Source organism: Leptidea sinapis, chromosome 19, assembly GCF_905404315.1.
Source record: "Leptidea sinapis chromosome 19, ilLepSina1.1, whole genome shotgun sequence".
Taxonomy (NCBI): domain Eukaryota; kingdom Metazoa; phylum Arthropoda; class Insecta; order Lepidoptera; family Pieridae; genus Leptidea; species Leptidea sinapis.
The window spans coordinates 1,656,303-1,671,893 of NC_066283.1; the positions used below are offsets into that span (position 1 = coordinate 1,656,303).

Genomic DNA, 15,591 nt, shown 5'->3' on the forward strand with positions numbered 1-15,591 from the left:
AAACTCTCTGAGAGTTCTTAGTAACTGGATATAATGCAGAAAGCAAAGCCCATTTAATGCATAAATCATCCGAGTTTTGTACATTTATAACACTTTTTTTTAATTTGATTTCTTTAGGTAACTCAATATATGATTTTCCACGTAATGGATTGAATTTGTTTATATTCATGTCTAATGCATTTATTTTCTTAAGACTCCAACCACTATCTTTTTTCTCAAATGTGCTAATTTTAGTCATCAACATATCACATAAGGACGAAAAGAAAAAATTTAAATCCTCACCCTGCATTATAGTATAACTACATGTTTGAAATTCAAATTCATTAGAAATATTTTTTGTTTCTTGAACAAAATTAGCGTGCAGAATAAAATTAACTTTAAAAATTGTAAGCAATCGAACAGATTCCTCAAATAGTGAAATAATTTCATTTTTAATAGAATTCAAAAACATTTCTGGTGTTTCGAATGTTTGTAATTGGTTGGATTTACTCTTTATTTTATATGAGATAATTCTATTACCAAAAGCCGATTCGTGTACTGTGACATTTTTTAAAGTACTATGTAATTGCATTACGTTATTCTTATGGAGGTTACTTCTAAGATGATTTGCATAATATCTTTTCCGTATTAAGATTTGACATAAAGAACAGTTCACCATTTCATCGTTCACACTGGTGAGCCCCGATGATGTGGATGGTTCCCCTTGTCTTCCTCTCTTTGTACTTGTATCATTGTCTTCACTGCCTTGTAATACTACACTTCTTCTCTTAAAACCTCCTCCACTTTGTAGAACAGGTTGACTACAACATAAGTGAATGATATTAGCCACATTTCATCAATAATATAATACTAAATAATTTACAAAGAAAATAACTCACTTGATCATTTTTTCAACCTCATTACATACAAAGCAGAGTTCCATATCGTTATGTTTAATTTTCCAAATGATGAAAATATAATAATATTATTTGTATAAGAGAATAAATAAACTAATAACTAAACTGAACTAATATTTATGTATTTCTTCATAGCTACCTACTTATTGTTAAAATTATATTTCTTATAATTTTCTGTTTCTAAAATTTTCTTCGTAACATTGTATAAAATCTTTTTTATGTCCTTATAACTTTCATTATTGTCGATTGTATAATATTTTAATCTATAATCAGCGTATTTCCATTGTTCTTGTGCAGGCGTGTTTTTTATTTTATTGAGATCATAGATTTCTATTTTAACCAAATGTGATGCATTTCTTCCGTCATCTGCATTAGTTGTAATGTAAATACTTCCATTCTCATGTGCTCTGGATATTGATGATGATATTTTCTTTTGTTTTGTTTTTTTCACTTCGAATAATGCATCTATATTTTCATTTGAGCTGGCCCTCTTCAAGGATTTAAGTTGAGGAACTTTTAATGAATCCTGACTATCTTCAGACAATGGATAGTAAAATGTTTTATATGTAGTTTCTTCCATTGTTGGGTTGAATGCATTCTACAACAACAATAAGACTGCTTTAGAATAGTATTATACATACATATCTTAATATAACAAATGATATTACTTTTTAATTTCAAAGTGAATAATAGATAAAACTTACCTCCATTGCAGCAAATCACTCAACAATTACACAACACACAAAATATATAATAATTTGACTGAATACGCCACTTCAATGATTATTTTTCTGAACAGTTCTAGCATTTTATACTAAAATATCGTAAAAGTAAATTTGTTTATGATTAGTACTGGTTTTTAAATATTGTCGTGAAACATAATGGCACTTAAATGATAAGTTCAATTATTGATAGTTTAATGGAGTCAACATTTCCAGATTGTACTAATGACTACGTAAGTATGTAGGTACAAAGTTCGTTTTCAATCAGCTTTTATATTATAATAAAATTGATGAAAATATAATTTCATCAAATGTTCATAGATTTATATTTGAATCGCTTGTAATGATATTTTGTTTTATTGTAACCATATAAGTTTTAAATACATGAATAAGATACATTAAAGCCTTATTTATTGAGTGCTTATGTTATTATGATCCACATAACTATTCAATCCTCGCAACTGACAAGACCCTGTTCTCAACTAATATGAATACAATCGAGATACAGAATTATTTGAACAAAATCGATCCCAGTATTAAAAATAATGTTTACGCGGCAAACCGATTGCCGATATATGTTGTAACGCCCTGTTATATTGTCAGCAATTTAGATAGTGATAATAAGCCAGGCACTCACTGGGTTGCAATACACATTGATGAGCAGGGTATTGGACAATACTTCGATTCATATGGTCGTCCACCTCAGGGATTCCAGCTGATGTTTTTACAAAGGAATTGCAGAATGTATAACTACAATACTGCAAGAGTACAGAATGAATATACCGCAGTGTGTGGCGAGTACTGCATAATGTATCTATACTTTAAGTTTAATAAGAAGAGTTTGAATGATTTCATCAAATATTTTGAAAATGATACAATCTGCAATGATGTTTTATTATATACTTTATTTAAATCATGTTTTAAAAATAAATAATAAATACAGAAACTGTCTTTTTAATCGTAGTAACGAATGTGATAGAGGTAATTAGTAAATTACCTGTATCATGTTCATGGAAATTTAGACATTGAGTCGCTCACCAATCATTAGCTAAATGACCAGTGATTATTAATGATTATGGATCTGTTTAATTTAAAATGCTAACTTTGAAACTATAAGAGATATCGAAAAACGGATCAGCGCAATCGCTCGGAAATACATCAAAACCACCAGTTTGACACCAAACTTCTTTTTTTTTTTTTTTTAGTAGGCATCACGAGCAAGTGAGCCAGAATCGAGGAGCCAGAACCGGCGAATCCCTACTACTGTGAGCCAGAACCGGCGAATCCCTACTACTCATATTTTACAAAATGTGAACAAATGAGATACATTGTAAAAACCACAGAGGTTTGTCCTCAATGCATTATCTTAGTTTACGCCTTATTTTACAAAATAAATATAATCTTAACATTAAATTCTATAAGTACATACATACAAGTACATTAATTACATACCAATATTTATTTCAATACGAAGCAACCAAAAACAGATATTTCAAACATTTCCCAGTCATCTCATGACCATCTTATTAATTACAAATTGTACTGTATTGTAACTTTGTTAATGTTACTTTAATTGTAAAACATATTTTTGATGAAAAAAAAGCCTGCGAGTTTGTTGCGCCCATTTTTCTCAGGCCTGAGGCATTCATTTTGAAATGGGTGGTAGTTTTTTGACTTTCAATAAGTGATGTCACATCCTATTTTGAATAAAAATATTTGAATATGAATTTAATGTGAAGACGATCTGTAGTAGTATATGTATGTGTGTATAATCTATAATCCGGTTTTAAAGAACTTTCTTCCACGTACAACCAAGCTGTGGAATGAGCTTCCTTGTGCGGTGTTCCCAGGATGATACGGCATGGGTACCTTAAAAAAAAGCGCGGACACGTTCCTATACGGCCGACAACGTTCCTGTGACCACTTCAACATCAGATGAACCGTATGCTTTATCTGTCCTCGTCTTCCATACGAAAGTCAACCCATGAGGACTAGGAAAAGTGGAAACTAGTTTCATTTAGTAGGTACAGCAGAAAAGACTATTATATACATTACACAAATAAAAGTGATTTTTTTTATGAACAATGCGGGACTCGAATTCGCGACCTTTCGCGTTCCGTTCGAGCGCTCTTTGCAAGTGAACCAACCGTTCGAGTGACGTATCGTGGATAAATTCTTGTATGCTTTGTTCAACTCTCAGGTTGTGGCTTCATCTACAGGATCTACTTTACAGTTGATAACCTGCTCAACCTCAATGTGCATATTAGGAAATTTACTTGAGATGTCGCTCTTGTAAATCTAAACATTTTATTATGTTTTTAAAGTGATAACCCCCACTTTTGGGATTAATTACACAAACAAAATTTTATGAACGATGCGGGACTCGGACCCGCGACCTCTCTAATAATATATTATTTTTAAATCACCAATAAAACTGATTTATTAGTTACGTACTATTTTCATTACTGAATACATTTATAATAAAAATAATAATGACAGTAATGCCACGAAATAGCAAATTATCGATAAATTTCGTACAATTCTTAAGTGTATTCATAAATCACTAGTCCTCCCCTCCACCGGTAGGATTCCTACATTGATACACTTTCATTAACAAGTCCATTATTTAAGGCAGAATTTTTGAAAAGTTTAATATGCCATAATTCTGTTGATGCCCCATACAAAAAAAAATATCAATGTACGTTACTCGTACACTGGAGTACTTATTTAAAATGATAATACCGAATAAATTGTAGAAACGGTTTAATGTAAGTACTCGTTAATTACAATCGAAGCTTGATAGAAAGAATGATGCGAGCTACCTCCATTACGTGTATATAAAATCAATGTGACAGATCCAACTACAACATTGTGGGTAATTTTAAAATATTGACGCGTTGTGAAGTACCGCCGTGCATGTTTTTAGACGCCTGAACAATCAACATATTAATAATTTTTAAACTATTGTCCAAACTTTTTTGGTAATTAAAAACTAGTGTTGAATATATTTTTGAAAGCACTGGTCACTTGAAAGGGACTATTGCTTAAATTTAAAAAAACAGTGGTCAGAAATCAAATCAATAAAAAAGTGACATATTATGTTTTGAAACTTATATGGTAGTCAGCCGGGCATGTGGCCAGATATACCGATAAGAGATGTGACCTTCATGACTATTAAATTGGCATGATCAAGAAGAAGTATTTATGTTGGAACACCAAGAAAACTCATCGCCTCTACGCAATGCCTACTTAATGTAGGCAGACGCTCGCTAATATATTTTTGTTACTTGTACCATTTGGGATATATATTCAACCGTCTATAGTACTCCAGAATTATTGTTACCATTAAAGGTACCGGTAAAGTCATAAAAAAAAAAATATTTTTCTAATTCACATTATTTTTGTACAGTCACATACATACATAATTATGAAATCAGATACTCTACAAAGTAATTTTGAGGACATTTGTATAAAAAAGTGTGAGTGTACCTATTTCTGCACGCAAGAAGTTATACTTCTTTGGCCTAACAAAGCAAAAATCCCTAAAATTGTTTATTACTCGTGCTATTCTGCTTTTGTGGAAAGAACAATATTGTAAAAATCTTGCAACGATGGCTTGGACAATTAAATTAAATATTGAATACGGCTGTACGGGCTTGATCTTAATAATGGACGAAGAAAAAAAAATGAATGTCGCAAACGTCAGAAAATTTTAGGACCTAACTTCAACCTGTTACTTTCGTGACTCGTGTAACAGTGTTTCGCGCGTATCTTAAAATTTCACTCTCATAATTTAACGCGCCTATAGAAGTATAACTTCAAAACAACAATATAAATATTATATTGTGTACGATTCACTTACAATTACAATTCACAAGATAATTCAATTTAGTTGCAGACGAAGAAGAAGAGCAACACTTAAATATCAAGTCAATCAAGGACAAAGCTATGAAGGGTACAGCAATTTTTAAACACCAAAAAACTGTTTTGGACCACAGGTAATAAATTCATTTCCTAACTAACAAATAATTTCCTTTGCCCCTTTATCAATTAACAAGGTGACAGATACCATTAATTCCTTCATGCCATCTTCTTATTGTGCTACTCCATAGGAATTGTAATTTTTTTAAATACAATATAGAATTATTACTCATTCCCTAATATTTGTTTTTTTTTTTTAATCATAGTGTGACATTTGGAATTCAACTAGTATTTCTAGCTAAACTTTAGAATTAGAGATCCCTTTATGATGTGCTAGTTAGTTAGTGAAGTGTATAGTATTTTGCTTATGGTCAATCCCTATGGCAGATATTGATAAACGGCGTCATTCACGTATACAATAATATTTTATTATCTAGCACATATTTTCTCAAGTGATTATAATCTTAAGAAAATAGAGGGTTTACTGCGTATATAAAATATAATATATAGTATTTTAGTGCATATGTTCTACGAAAATAAACACCACGAATGTAGTATTTAAGAATCTTTAATTGGATTGTTGTTATATTATGTAACAACACAATCTAATACAGGCCACGACACCATTATATTTTTAATTATTATCCGTTAAAAAACAAAAATAACGATAAAAACACTAAAATTTAAATGCGGTCTAATTTGACAGGAGACTAATGGGCACTAAATTGTTTCAAAACGGTTTCACGGTTTCATTTCATTCATCTATTCCGTATCTTTCTCACACTTGGGTTTTTATGTAAGGATAGTTTCACTTTCACACAGGGTTCACCTATTACGGTAGAAGGTATATGGTTATATTATATCGAGGCCCCCCATCCTTTCTGCGTCTACCATTTCATGTTGTACATCCTGCTGTCCGCTTGTAAGTAACAACGACAACACTTTCGTAGACCGACAAGATCTTCAGATCATTCAGTCCTCAACCTGATTCAAACTCGTGGTTATCAATCAGAACAATCACGAATCCATATAGCTGAGGTCCGAATATTAAATCTATACTATACATATAGATACCTGTAGGAAATATTTGTGAACCTTTCAAATTAAATCAAAATAGTATTTATGTAGGTATTATAGATATCAAATAAACATTTAATGTAGGAAATAATTTAGTTGTTTACTTATTTCATTACAGAGAAAATTCAATACCAGATCAGAAAAAGAATGTTATAAAACCTGGTAAGATCAAAAGAAGCAGCCCAAGGAAGGTTAATTTATCACCTCGTAAAAGGAAACAGTCTTCAACTTCTAGCACAAAAGGTGGAAAAGTGAAAAACAGGAAACAATCTAATAGCACGGCTGAAGAAGATTTAGAATTAGATTTGGATAAATTTGATAAGGAAGTTACAGAATCTTCGCAAACTGAAGATGAAAATGAAACAACAATTGAGTGCAGTAACAAAGATGTCACGAAAACTACTAAAACAACAGAACTGAATGAGAAATTAAGTACAAGCCCATCAGAAAAAGAATTAAATGGTGTAAATGAAACAGAACCATCAACATCTAAAGGCTTTGATGAACTAGAATGTGGAAAAACGCGTCGTTCTATTTTAAGAACCCGCCTGAAAAGGGTTGGGGTTTGGCCAATTGGAAATTACTATGATGATAATCAATAATAAGATTGTAATTTCAGAGTTCATTACTGTCCCAGCAAAACGAACTCAAAGGCGAAATAATTATTTTGTCTGCTTTTTCCAGTTCCAATGGTAGCATTGGTTGAGGGAAGGATATTTGGTATATAAAGAATTGTTTATTACATACAGTATTAGGTTCCAAATAAATAAAAACTATGATGCAATTATTCGTTTTATTTAAAATCTGGCAATATTTAATCACACTTCATACCTACATTACATTGTAAAAATAGATAAATTAGGCATTTCTGATAAATATAATTTTAGGCTAACATTAATATATAAAACTGCGGGTAGTTCAAAAACTATTTTTATACAATATATCTTTGTAAGTTGAGATTTTTGAATTAGTTCATCAAACTTTTCTCATTAAATACAACCAATGAAAAAATTTATTATTATACCGCATAATTCAGTTAAGTAACGTGTAATTAAATATTATTATCAAATAATTATTTTAAGACTTGTTTAAATTAAAATTTAATTCAATTACCGTCCATTGGATGTTTAATAAAACTCATATTTCAGATACGAGAGACCCAAGCCTCTCTACCAAGGCGGTACGGCAGAAATAGACGCCGTTGTGGTACCCATAATCTAGCCGGCATCCTGTGCAAAGGCACCTCTCACTCGAAATCTGATAGTTTTTCCCTAACGCGCCAAAAGAACTATAAATTCAAAAACACTATACCGCGCATCTATTCTATAAGCCATTTTACATATACCCGTAGAATGAGCATTTAATACCTATAGAACAAAAACTGGAAGGAAAATGAAGTACTGTTATAGTAGTCACGAGGCAAATATAGTTTCGGACATTCAACTTAGTGCCGACTGTGTGAGCGAGATTAAATAAGAATTGTAAGCGAGCGACAAGGACAGCTAGCAGTAGTTCAATATAGTTAAGAGATTGTGTGTTTTATGAAGTTATATAAAACAATTTAGGTAGGTACTATAAGTGTTATTCTCGTAATTTGCTGTTAAATACCTAATGTTATTCAGAAACCATCCAACAATAACAGTAGATATCTACTGATTCTATTATGCAGAACTCCTAAGTCAACAGAAAAGCAAAAAAACTCGCAGAAAAACAGGTCAGATTCCTCAATTGATATTCATCATAATCGCTCCAATATAAAGCTCAATTAAACCTCATTCTCCAGCACTCGTTTTCCACTACAATAACTGCAATAAGAAATCATCAGAAACCTTCCATACCCTTACCCCTCTCATACTCGGACCTTACCCAAAACCTACTAGCACTTACCGCGACTTGGACATTTTTCGCACAGATAAAACATTTTCTTATTAGGAAGCAGAATGAAATGCCTTCACACATTTTGCGGAGTCTAGATCTAGATCCACGAGAATTTATCGTAAAGATTAACCCCCTTATTCATATTATTATGAATAAGGGGGTAAAAAAAACATTACCATTTAAAACCAACGCGCGCGGGTTATACAAAAATGGGGTATATTCTCCTCTCGGCGGAAATGAGATGTGTACATAAATAGCCACATAGATTGGTTGTTTAAAACAAGACTCCATGCCTAATAACGCTCAAATATTAATCGCGATTGAAACAGATTCGCTTATTAGTGGACGAGAAATTATTGCATGATCGAACTAATCTAATTGAAAGCTATTTTGAACCTAATACATAATATTCCTACTTAACAATTAATCTCGCGATATACCTAACACATATTAGAGGCAAGTTTAGCAATAAATAAATTAATACCTGTACAAGGAGCAGAACAGTTTAGAATTTCATGCATATTCGAAGCAAAAACAATTTAATTGAAGGACTTATTATTCTGGTTGGTCTTGTATTTCTCTCCACTTCAGCATCTTCTCTATAGCTTTTGATTCTGCAATGACCGTTCAAGTCGAGGTCGTCTTAGGGATTCCTCAATATTATTACACTAATATTTTTCTCAGGGTTTCCAAACCAGGCTTACTTCTATAATCAATATTTTTTTGCATCCATACGCAAAATGGTTTCTACATTTGACTATTATTTAACTTGAAATAAATTTACTCCACAGTAATCTATACTATCTAATTCAAAAACTAGACTATCACATTTTCAACAAATTTTACATTCTTTTCTACTACGACACTCACATTTATTTTTCAATAAGTAATAACTATAAATTTTATTCAATTATGTTACATAGGATATTGGGGGAAAAAAACTTTTACGCATTCAAATGTTTCAGGTTTTCGGAAATAATTTAGACTTTGTTTATGGACCAATACTTTAAATCATAGTCATATTTTTTAGTTATCCTGTTCGAAAACATTTTAACACCCAATAAAATGACTATTGAGATCAGCTACTTTGTTAATTTCTTAATTTGTTTCAAATATTTAACTAACTTATACGCCAACAATTTCTGAAGTAAATACTTTTTGAAAATTACTTCATTACATTACATTTGACATAGTAAAAATTTGACATGACAAAGAAAAACAAGATTTGACAAACTTGAGATTGCAGTGGAAAATATTAATTCAGGTATGTGTAATATATAAATTCATATTTCACTTCTTTCCACTATTGCCAACTCATCATCCTCCCCAGAAGTATTTGTTTTCATATCTATATGAGCCAAATTAGCTTCTGAAGATCCATTACTTGATTGAGATCTGGGACTAACACTAGTCTTTCTTATGTATAATACATTTGAATCTAATCTATTGTGATCATTAAATGGTACTCCATAAATGCTTCCATCTGATATTCTATTCAGTTTATGAATTTGCTCCCTCAATTCACAAACTTGGCCATACAGTTTCTTGTTCTCTCTTAATATTGCTATATTTTCAGTTTCCAACAACTCTCGTTTACTCCACTGCACAGTATTCTCTGACTTCAGCCTCTCAATATCCATTTTAAGTTCAGCTATTTTCTCTTCTAGTACCTGCTTTGCTGCAATTTCGTCTTGCAATTCGTTTTGCAACCTTTCCACTTCACTATGACTAGAATCTGTTGAACCTATCGTTCTATCACCATGAGCTATCTCCATCTTGGCGTGATGGAGTTCAGCTGTCAAAGTTTCTATTTTGGCAATCAAGAAAGCTTTTTGTTCCTTTTCACTTTTTAGGCTTTTGACTGTTTCGTCTAATCGAAGACGCATTTCGCCTAACTTATTTGAAAGTACGTTATCTATGTTGCCAAATTTGTGAGAGTCTAATGATGCCCTCTGCCTGTATGAAGGTTCATTTGGAGAGAAGCTTGGATTCTTTTTTCTCAATTCCACCCCATCTTCCGTGGTTAAATCACCAGATACAATTCTACTCTCACCAATACTTAGCAATTTTTCATTATCTAGCTTCAGTCCATTAATTTGCTGCTCCAAATCTCCCTTTTCCAATTTAGTTGCATTTAATTCTTTAGATAATGTCTCTACTTTAGTTTTAAGCTGCTTCACTTCTTCTCTAGCTTTATTACGTTCGTTGCGTACTTTAGTCCACTTTTCTCTCCAGTTAGCAGTACAGTCGGACCACCACCTCATTGTTTTCTCCATCTGTGTGGCTCTGGCGCGAGCTTCATCAAGTTCCCGCTGGTAAAGTGCTTCTTTCGCTTCCCAATCTGTATTGGTATACCTCATTGCGCCTTCATGGTCTCGACTTCGTCTATGACTCCCACCGTGTGAACTCTGCGCCATGACTTTTTCTTTCTATAAATAAAAATAAACTGTTTAAAACAAAGAAGGCAAAAAACATATTGTAATTATTTTAAAAGTTTTTTTTTTATTTATTAAAAATAACAAAATTAAAGTGCTCAACACGATCGCGATGTATGGAAATATAAAGTATTAAATTTATAATATACATCTACATGATGCTACTCTATAATATTAGGATTGATTGCATGAAAGGCTACATCGGAAGAAAAAGTAAAAAGGCTGCGAGCTGCAGTTCATAGTCTCCGCCTTCATCTTTGAGCCCGGCGTGAATATAATTATTAGATTGCATTTTTTTGCAGTTCACACTTGGAACGATGAGCAAGTGTCCGCCGCCACCCCCGGATCCGTGCGCCCAGGCCTGCGCGCCCGCGCCGCCCCCTCCGCCGTGCTTGGTCAAGCCCATCATGCGGGGCTTGCACTGGTCTCAGACTGAAAGAGTAATCTATACAGCCCTAGGATTGAGTTGTTGCGCAGGAGCTTTGGTATATTTCTTCTTAGGTCGAGTTCGCAGAGCAAAATACAAGGAATACTATGCGTAAGTTTTAAGTTCTTACTGGTATTTTAGTAGACCATTTTTAGCTTCTTCATTTTGGAATGTGTCTGGTATCTCCAATGAGAGATTTGGTAGGAGAGGCTGTTATTTGGTATTCAAGCTTAAAAGTCCAAAGAGGTTAATATGGTATCAATCACTGGATTGGGTAGGATGTACCTAGGTCCTTATGAACATTGAGTGGAGATGAGTATCGATGTACAAACAAGAAAATCAGATGTACATGATTGTACATTTTCTTGAGATGGAACACCCTCATTTTTGTCACTATATAATATAGTGTTTTAGATGACCTTAACATAGTGTAAGTAGGTATGATTCCCAATAGAATAATTCAACACACCAAGGTTATAAAGGTTGTACTCAAGTACATCCAAATTTAACCACCCCAAGATCATTCTGATCAAATGTATCTCATACATTTGATCAGAATGATCTTGGGGTAAATTTATATTGTGAAACCATCTTTTATTATATAGCAAACATATAAATAACGAAAGAAGGATTATCTAAAACAAACAGAAGCTTCCGAGCTTTTACTCTGAAAAAGTATTGATGATTTTACTGAAATCCAGACATGAAGAGAAAGCTTTGACAGATAGTGTTGTATCATTGTGGTAAAAAGGCAATTTTTTATAATTTTCATTTTTGAAAATGAGTGCTACTCCAAAATATGTATCAATTGCAATTGCTTATTAGGGCCATTTGAGATTTTGATATATTACTGATTGCCTAATGGGGTGAACAAATATATATTGATGATTTATGTTAATATTTAATGTAATAATTGGTTGCTTTGTTTGCAGCAACATAGTAAATTAGCCCATGACATCATCTTTAAGAAAATTGTCTTGTGTAGTATTATGGATTTATGTTTCTTATATAGTATACTATCTGACCCAGCAAATATTGTATTGCTGATATTCACGATACAAAAGTAACTGTTGATCGTAGATGGGTGAAAATTTGAAGTTGTATGTATATTATGAAGTTTGTACTCTATGAATAGTTATAAGAAAATAGCATCAATATGGGATCATCTCTTTGGATCTTTAGCTTATTCTTCTTTGCTAGACAACAGGATGTGTATTGATCTATTCTTTTGGTTCATTCCTCTTTTACCAAGACCTAGTTTGTCCAGAATGAGCAGAAAAGTAATGCTACAATTGATCCAATCAATTCTGAATCTGAATTTCAATATCTCTATCTTAATTCCCAAATGCATATAGTTTAAGAGAAAGCCCATAATCCACATGATGCATTATCTTCAAATTGAAAACCATATTCTGAAGTTTAATTCAGTCAGCTTCTAACTTTATGCCCTTTCTGTGGCAAAAGAATTATTTGTCGATATTTGAATTTTAATCATTGCCAGTCTCATCAAGCATTAAAGACAAATATATTTTTGTTTAATATGAACATTAAATGAACTCTTCTATAATTCACCTTATCTCTTCTAATTGTCTCACTGTCTAAGGCATATATTTTTGTTCATGGCAATTTTTTAAATTCAAAAACCAACCATTGTTGGCTTGACAAGAACTGAGCCCCAATAATATTTGCTTATTTGGATAAAACAGTTCAGTGTAAACAGATCATTTATTTCTTAGTAACATAAATCCAACTTTATTCTTAATAATTATAGACAAAGTACACAAACTGATAATCTTTATTAAATCAGTACTTTACAACATTAATAACATAAATGCAATTAAAACAAACATAAGGTACTGAAACAGCTGAGTTACTTAGAAAGCTTAAATGGTTTCATTAGAATTTATAGAATAAACAAGTGCTCATCCAGCAGACATTTTGTAATAAATTAAGTTAACCCACACCCGCTGATAATATGATTTGTCTTATATAATGAATTGTCATTGACTGAAATATTTGTATTGTGAATATATCTACGGAATTTCTAAGTAAAAAATTATAACTACTCGATATGTTATCACCTACATATTATATACTAAATTCTTCTCCAAATCACACGGCATCTTATGGTAACTGAAGGAAAAACCTTCTCTCCATTTGTTAGAATAGATTAGAACTTAGAAGGACTTAGGTCATTTTGGATCTCATTGCTTCAGAGATTATTGTATTTTACTAACTTGAATTTCCTGAATCTTTGTTTAGAAATTAAGATTGCTCTCTGGAAAATAACATTTTGTTCAAGTTACTAGGTTTAATTCATGATACCTAATATTTATGGGTTAACAAATGAATTACCCAGACACATCAAAGGGCTGTAGTATTTAGATATAGTAAAAAGGTTTAATATATTATGTTATCAGTGTGTGTTGCCATTTTATATCCCATGCGTAATATTACATATGAATAATTAAGCACACCCAAAGAACTTATTCATTATTCTGTAAAGTTGCCCAGTGCAGTGGGCACTAATTCATAGGATTTCATTATTTTCCAAGAAAATCGTTTAACTTGTTTTTATTACATGTACCTGCATCAAGAATGCAAACATAAAAATAAGCTTTATTATGAGTATCTCTCTCTATTTCTCTATTAGCTCAAAATCTGTATCCTTTTTAGCTATTTGGTTAAAAAACAACAAACGAGAAAAATTTACTATGTTTTCTATTTAAAAGTGTTTACCTTAATGATTTTCTAAAACATCTAGAACATAAAGTAGACACTTTACAATTCATATACACACACAATAATTAAATATAAAATAAAATGTAAGATATTCTACACCTTTCATTTTTATCAAATTAAATTTAGAAGTAATAAAAAAACTATGTAAGTATATTAATTTTTACTAAATACACTAATGTCTTATTGACAGTTAACAAAGTAAAAGTACTCTGTGATTGATACGTCATGAAAATCAGACCAAAGAGAATACAAAGTTAACTACAATAAAGTTAGGTGCAATATTTATTAGAATTTAGAGATGGGAACCGAGTAAATCAATTGTCTTAATTTTTTCAGAAGCATGAAGTATCGATTTTTGGTCTTATTTTGTTATTACGAAACGCGAATCCCCTTGACCTTATTATGATAGGAAGGCAAACGGTGTAGGTATGCCTTTGACCAGACAGATTCGAACACTCCAAACCACTCGATACTAAAATTTGCGCCACAAACTAGCAGTGCTGGCCATAATTGTGGGTGGTGGTTTCCGTGAGCGCACAGAGTTTGTTTTTTTTGGATTTATATCCAATATTCAGTAAGTTGCTCTTGTTTTAAGACAATTGTATTTTATAAAACATCGTACTGTATAACTACAAAAAGTAGTATATTTGAATAATTCAAATATATACAATTATTGTATTTGACTTTATTGTAAATACTTTATCTTCACCTTTAATCTAGTACGTTTTTTTACTGTTTATACCTGAATATTTTTGCAACTATTTTCTCCTCGTGACCAATGACTAATGAATTTGTACGAAAGTTAAAGACAATTCTAAGAAAAAAGTTGTCTGTTGTATGTAATTTTGTAACTCAAGAAAGCCTTGCAATCGGAGTAAAAATTAAAGCGTAGTTACCATCCTATGGATAGGATATGTATGATGACTATATATTGCCTGTGAATTCGTCCGTATTTTTAAATCATGCATCTTCGGGTTTTAAATGAAATTTATGTCCTATACTACCAATGGTGCATGTAAAATTTCAAAATAGCTGTGTGAATAAGGCGTAAAAATGTAAAATAGAATTAGTAGTGTAAAATCGAATATTTTAAGTTCTATCTTGGACTTTAAGTCAATTTGTATAATAATGCGTAAAACAACCAAACTGCGTATAGAAACCAGTCTATGCTCGACAGCAAGAAATATATTGAAAGTCAAGAGGAATAGAGATTTTTACTGGTAAAATGTAAGTAGTACGTATTTCTGAATGATTTTATAATATAATATAGTAATGAAATGATAAGGATTAATATCATATTACAATTATATAATTACCAATTTTTTAAAGTATTAACATGGATATAGTATGTTATCCTTAAGACATAGACATATGCCATCGCGGACTTTCCTGTAGAGCTATATAAGATACATTATTCCACCATACATTATTTTGTTAAATCTTAAAAAGCGAAAAAGACATCGGTTGCATGGAATGCTCCTAGACTGCTTATT

At 31.7% G+C, this 15,591-nt stretch overlaps 2 protein-coding genes across 3 annotated transcripts in view; one reads left to right on the top strand and one right to left on the bottom strand.

The window, feature by feature from the left end:
• Positions 1-7,400, top strand: part of LOC126969922 (snRNA-activating protein complex subunit 1-like) — a 24,590-nt gene extending 17,190 nt beyond the window's left edge. For both annotated transcript variants that reach the window (XM_050815556.1, XM_050815555.1), the window contains 2 exons: positions 5,511-5,616; positions 6,735-7,400. In XM_050815556.1, coding sequence (XP_050671513.1) covers positions 5,511-5,616; positions 6,735-7,218 — 590 coding nt within the window. In that variant the 3' untranslated portion in view covers positions 7,219-7,400. The remainder of the gene's footprint in view (positions 1-5,510; positions 5,617-6,734) is intronic.
• On the bottom strand, positions 7,396-14,252 carry LOC126969936 (coiled-coil domain-containing protein 102A). Its single transcript, XM_050815574.1, has 2 exons — positions 14,096-14,252; positions 7,396-10,923 (listed from the first exon to the last, which is right to left on the bottom strand). The coding sequence occupies exon 2, from the start codon at positions 10,909-10,911 to the stop codon at positions 9,778-9,780; it is 1,134 nt and encodes a 377-aa protein (XP_050671531.1). The 5' UTR covers positions 10,912-10,923; positions 14,096-14,252; the 3' UTR covers positions 7,396-9,777.
• Between the last annotated feature and the right edge of the window lie 1,339 nt (positions 14,253-15,591).

What these genes read in the sequence shown, in the direction of transcription:
- LOC126969936 (XM_050815574.1), bottom strand. Translation starts at nt 10,911, where the DNA reads ATGGCGCAGAGTTCACACGGTGGGAGTCATAGACGAAGTCGAGACCAT.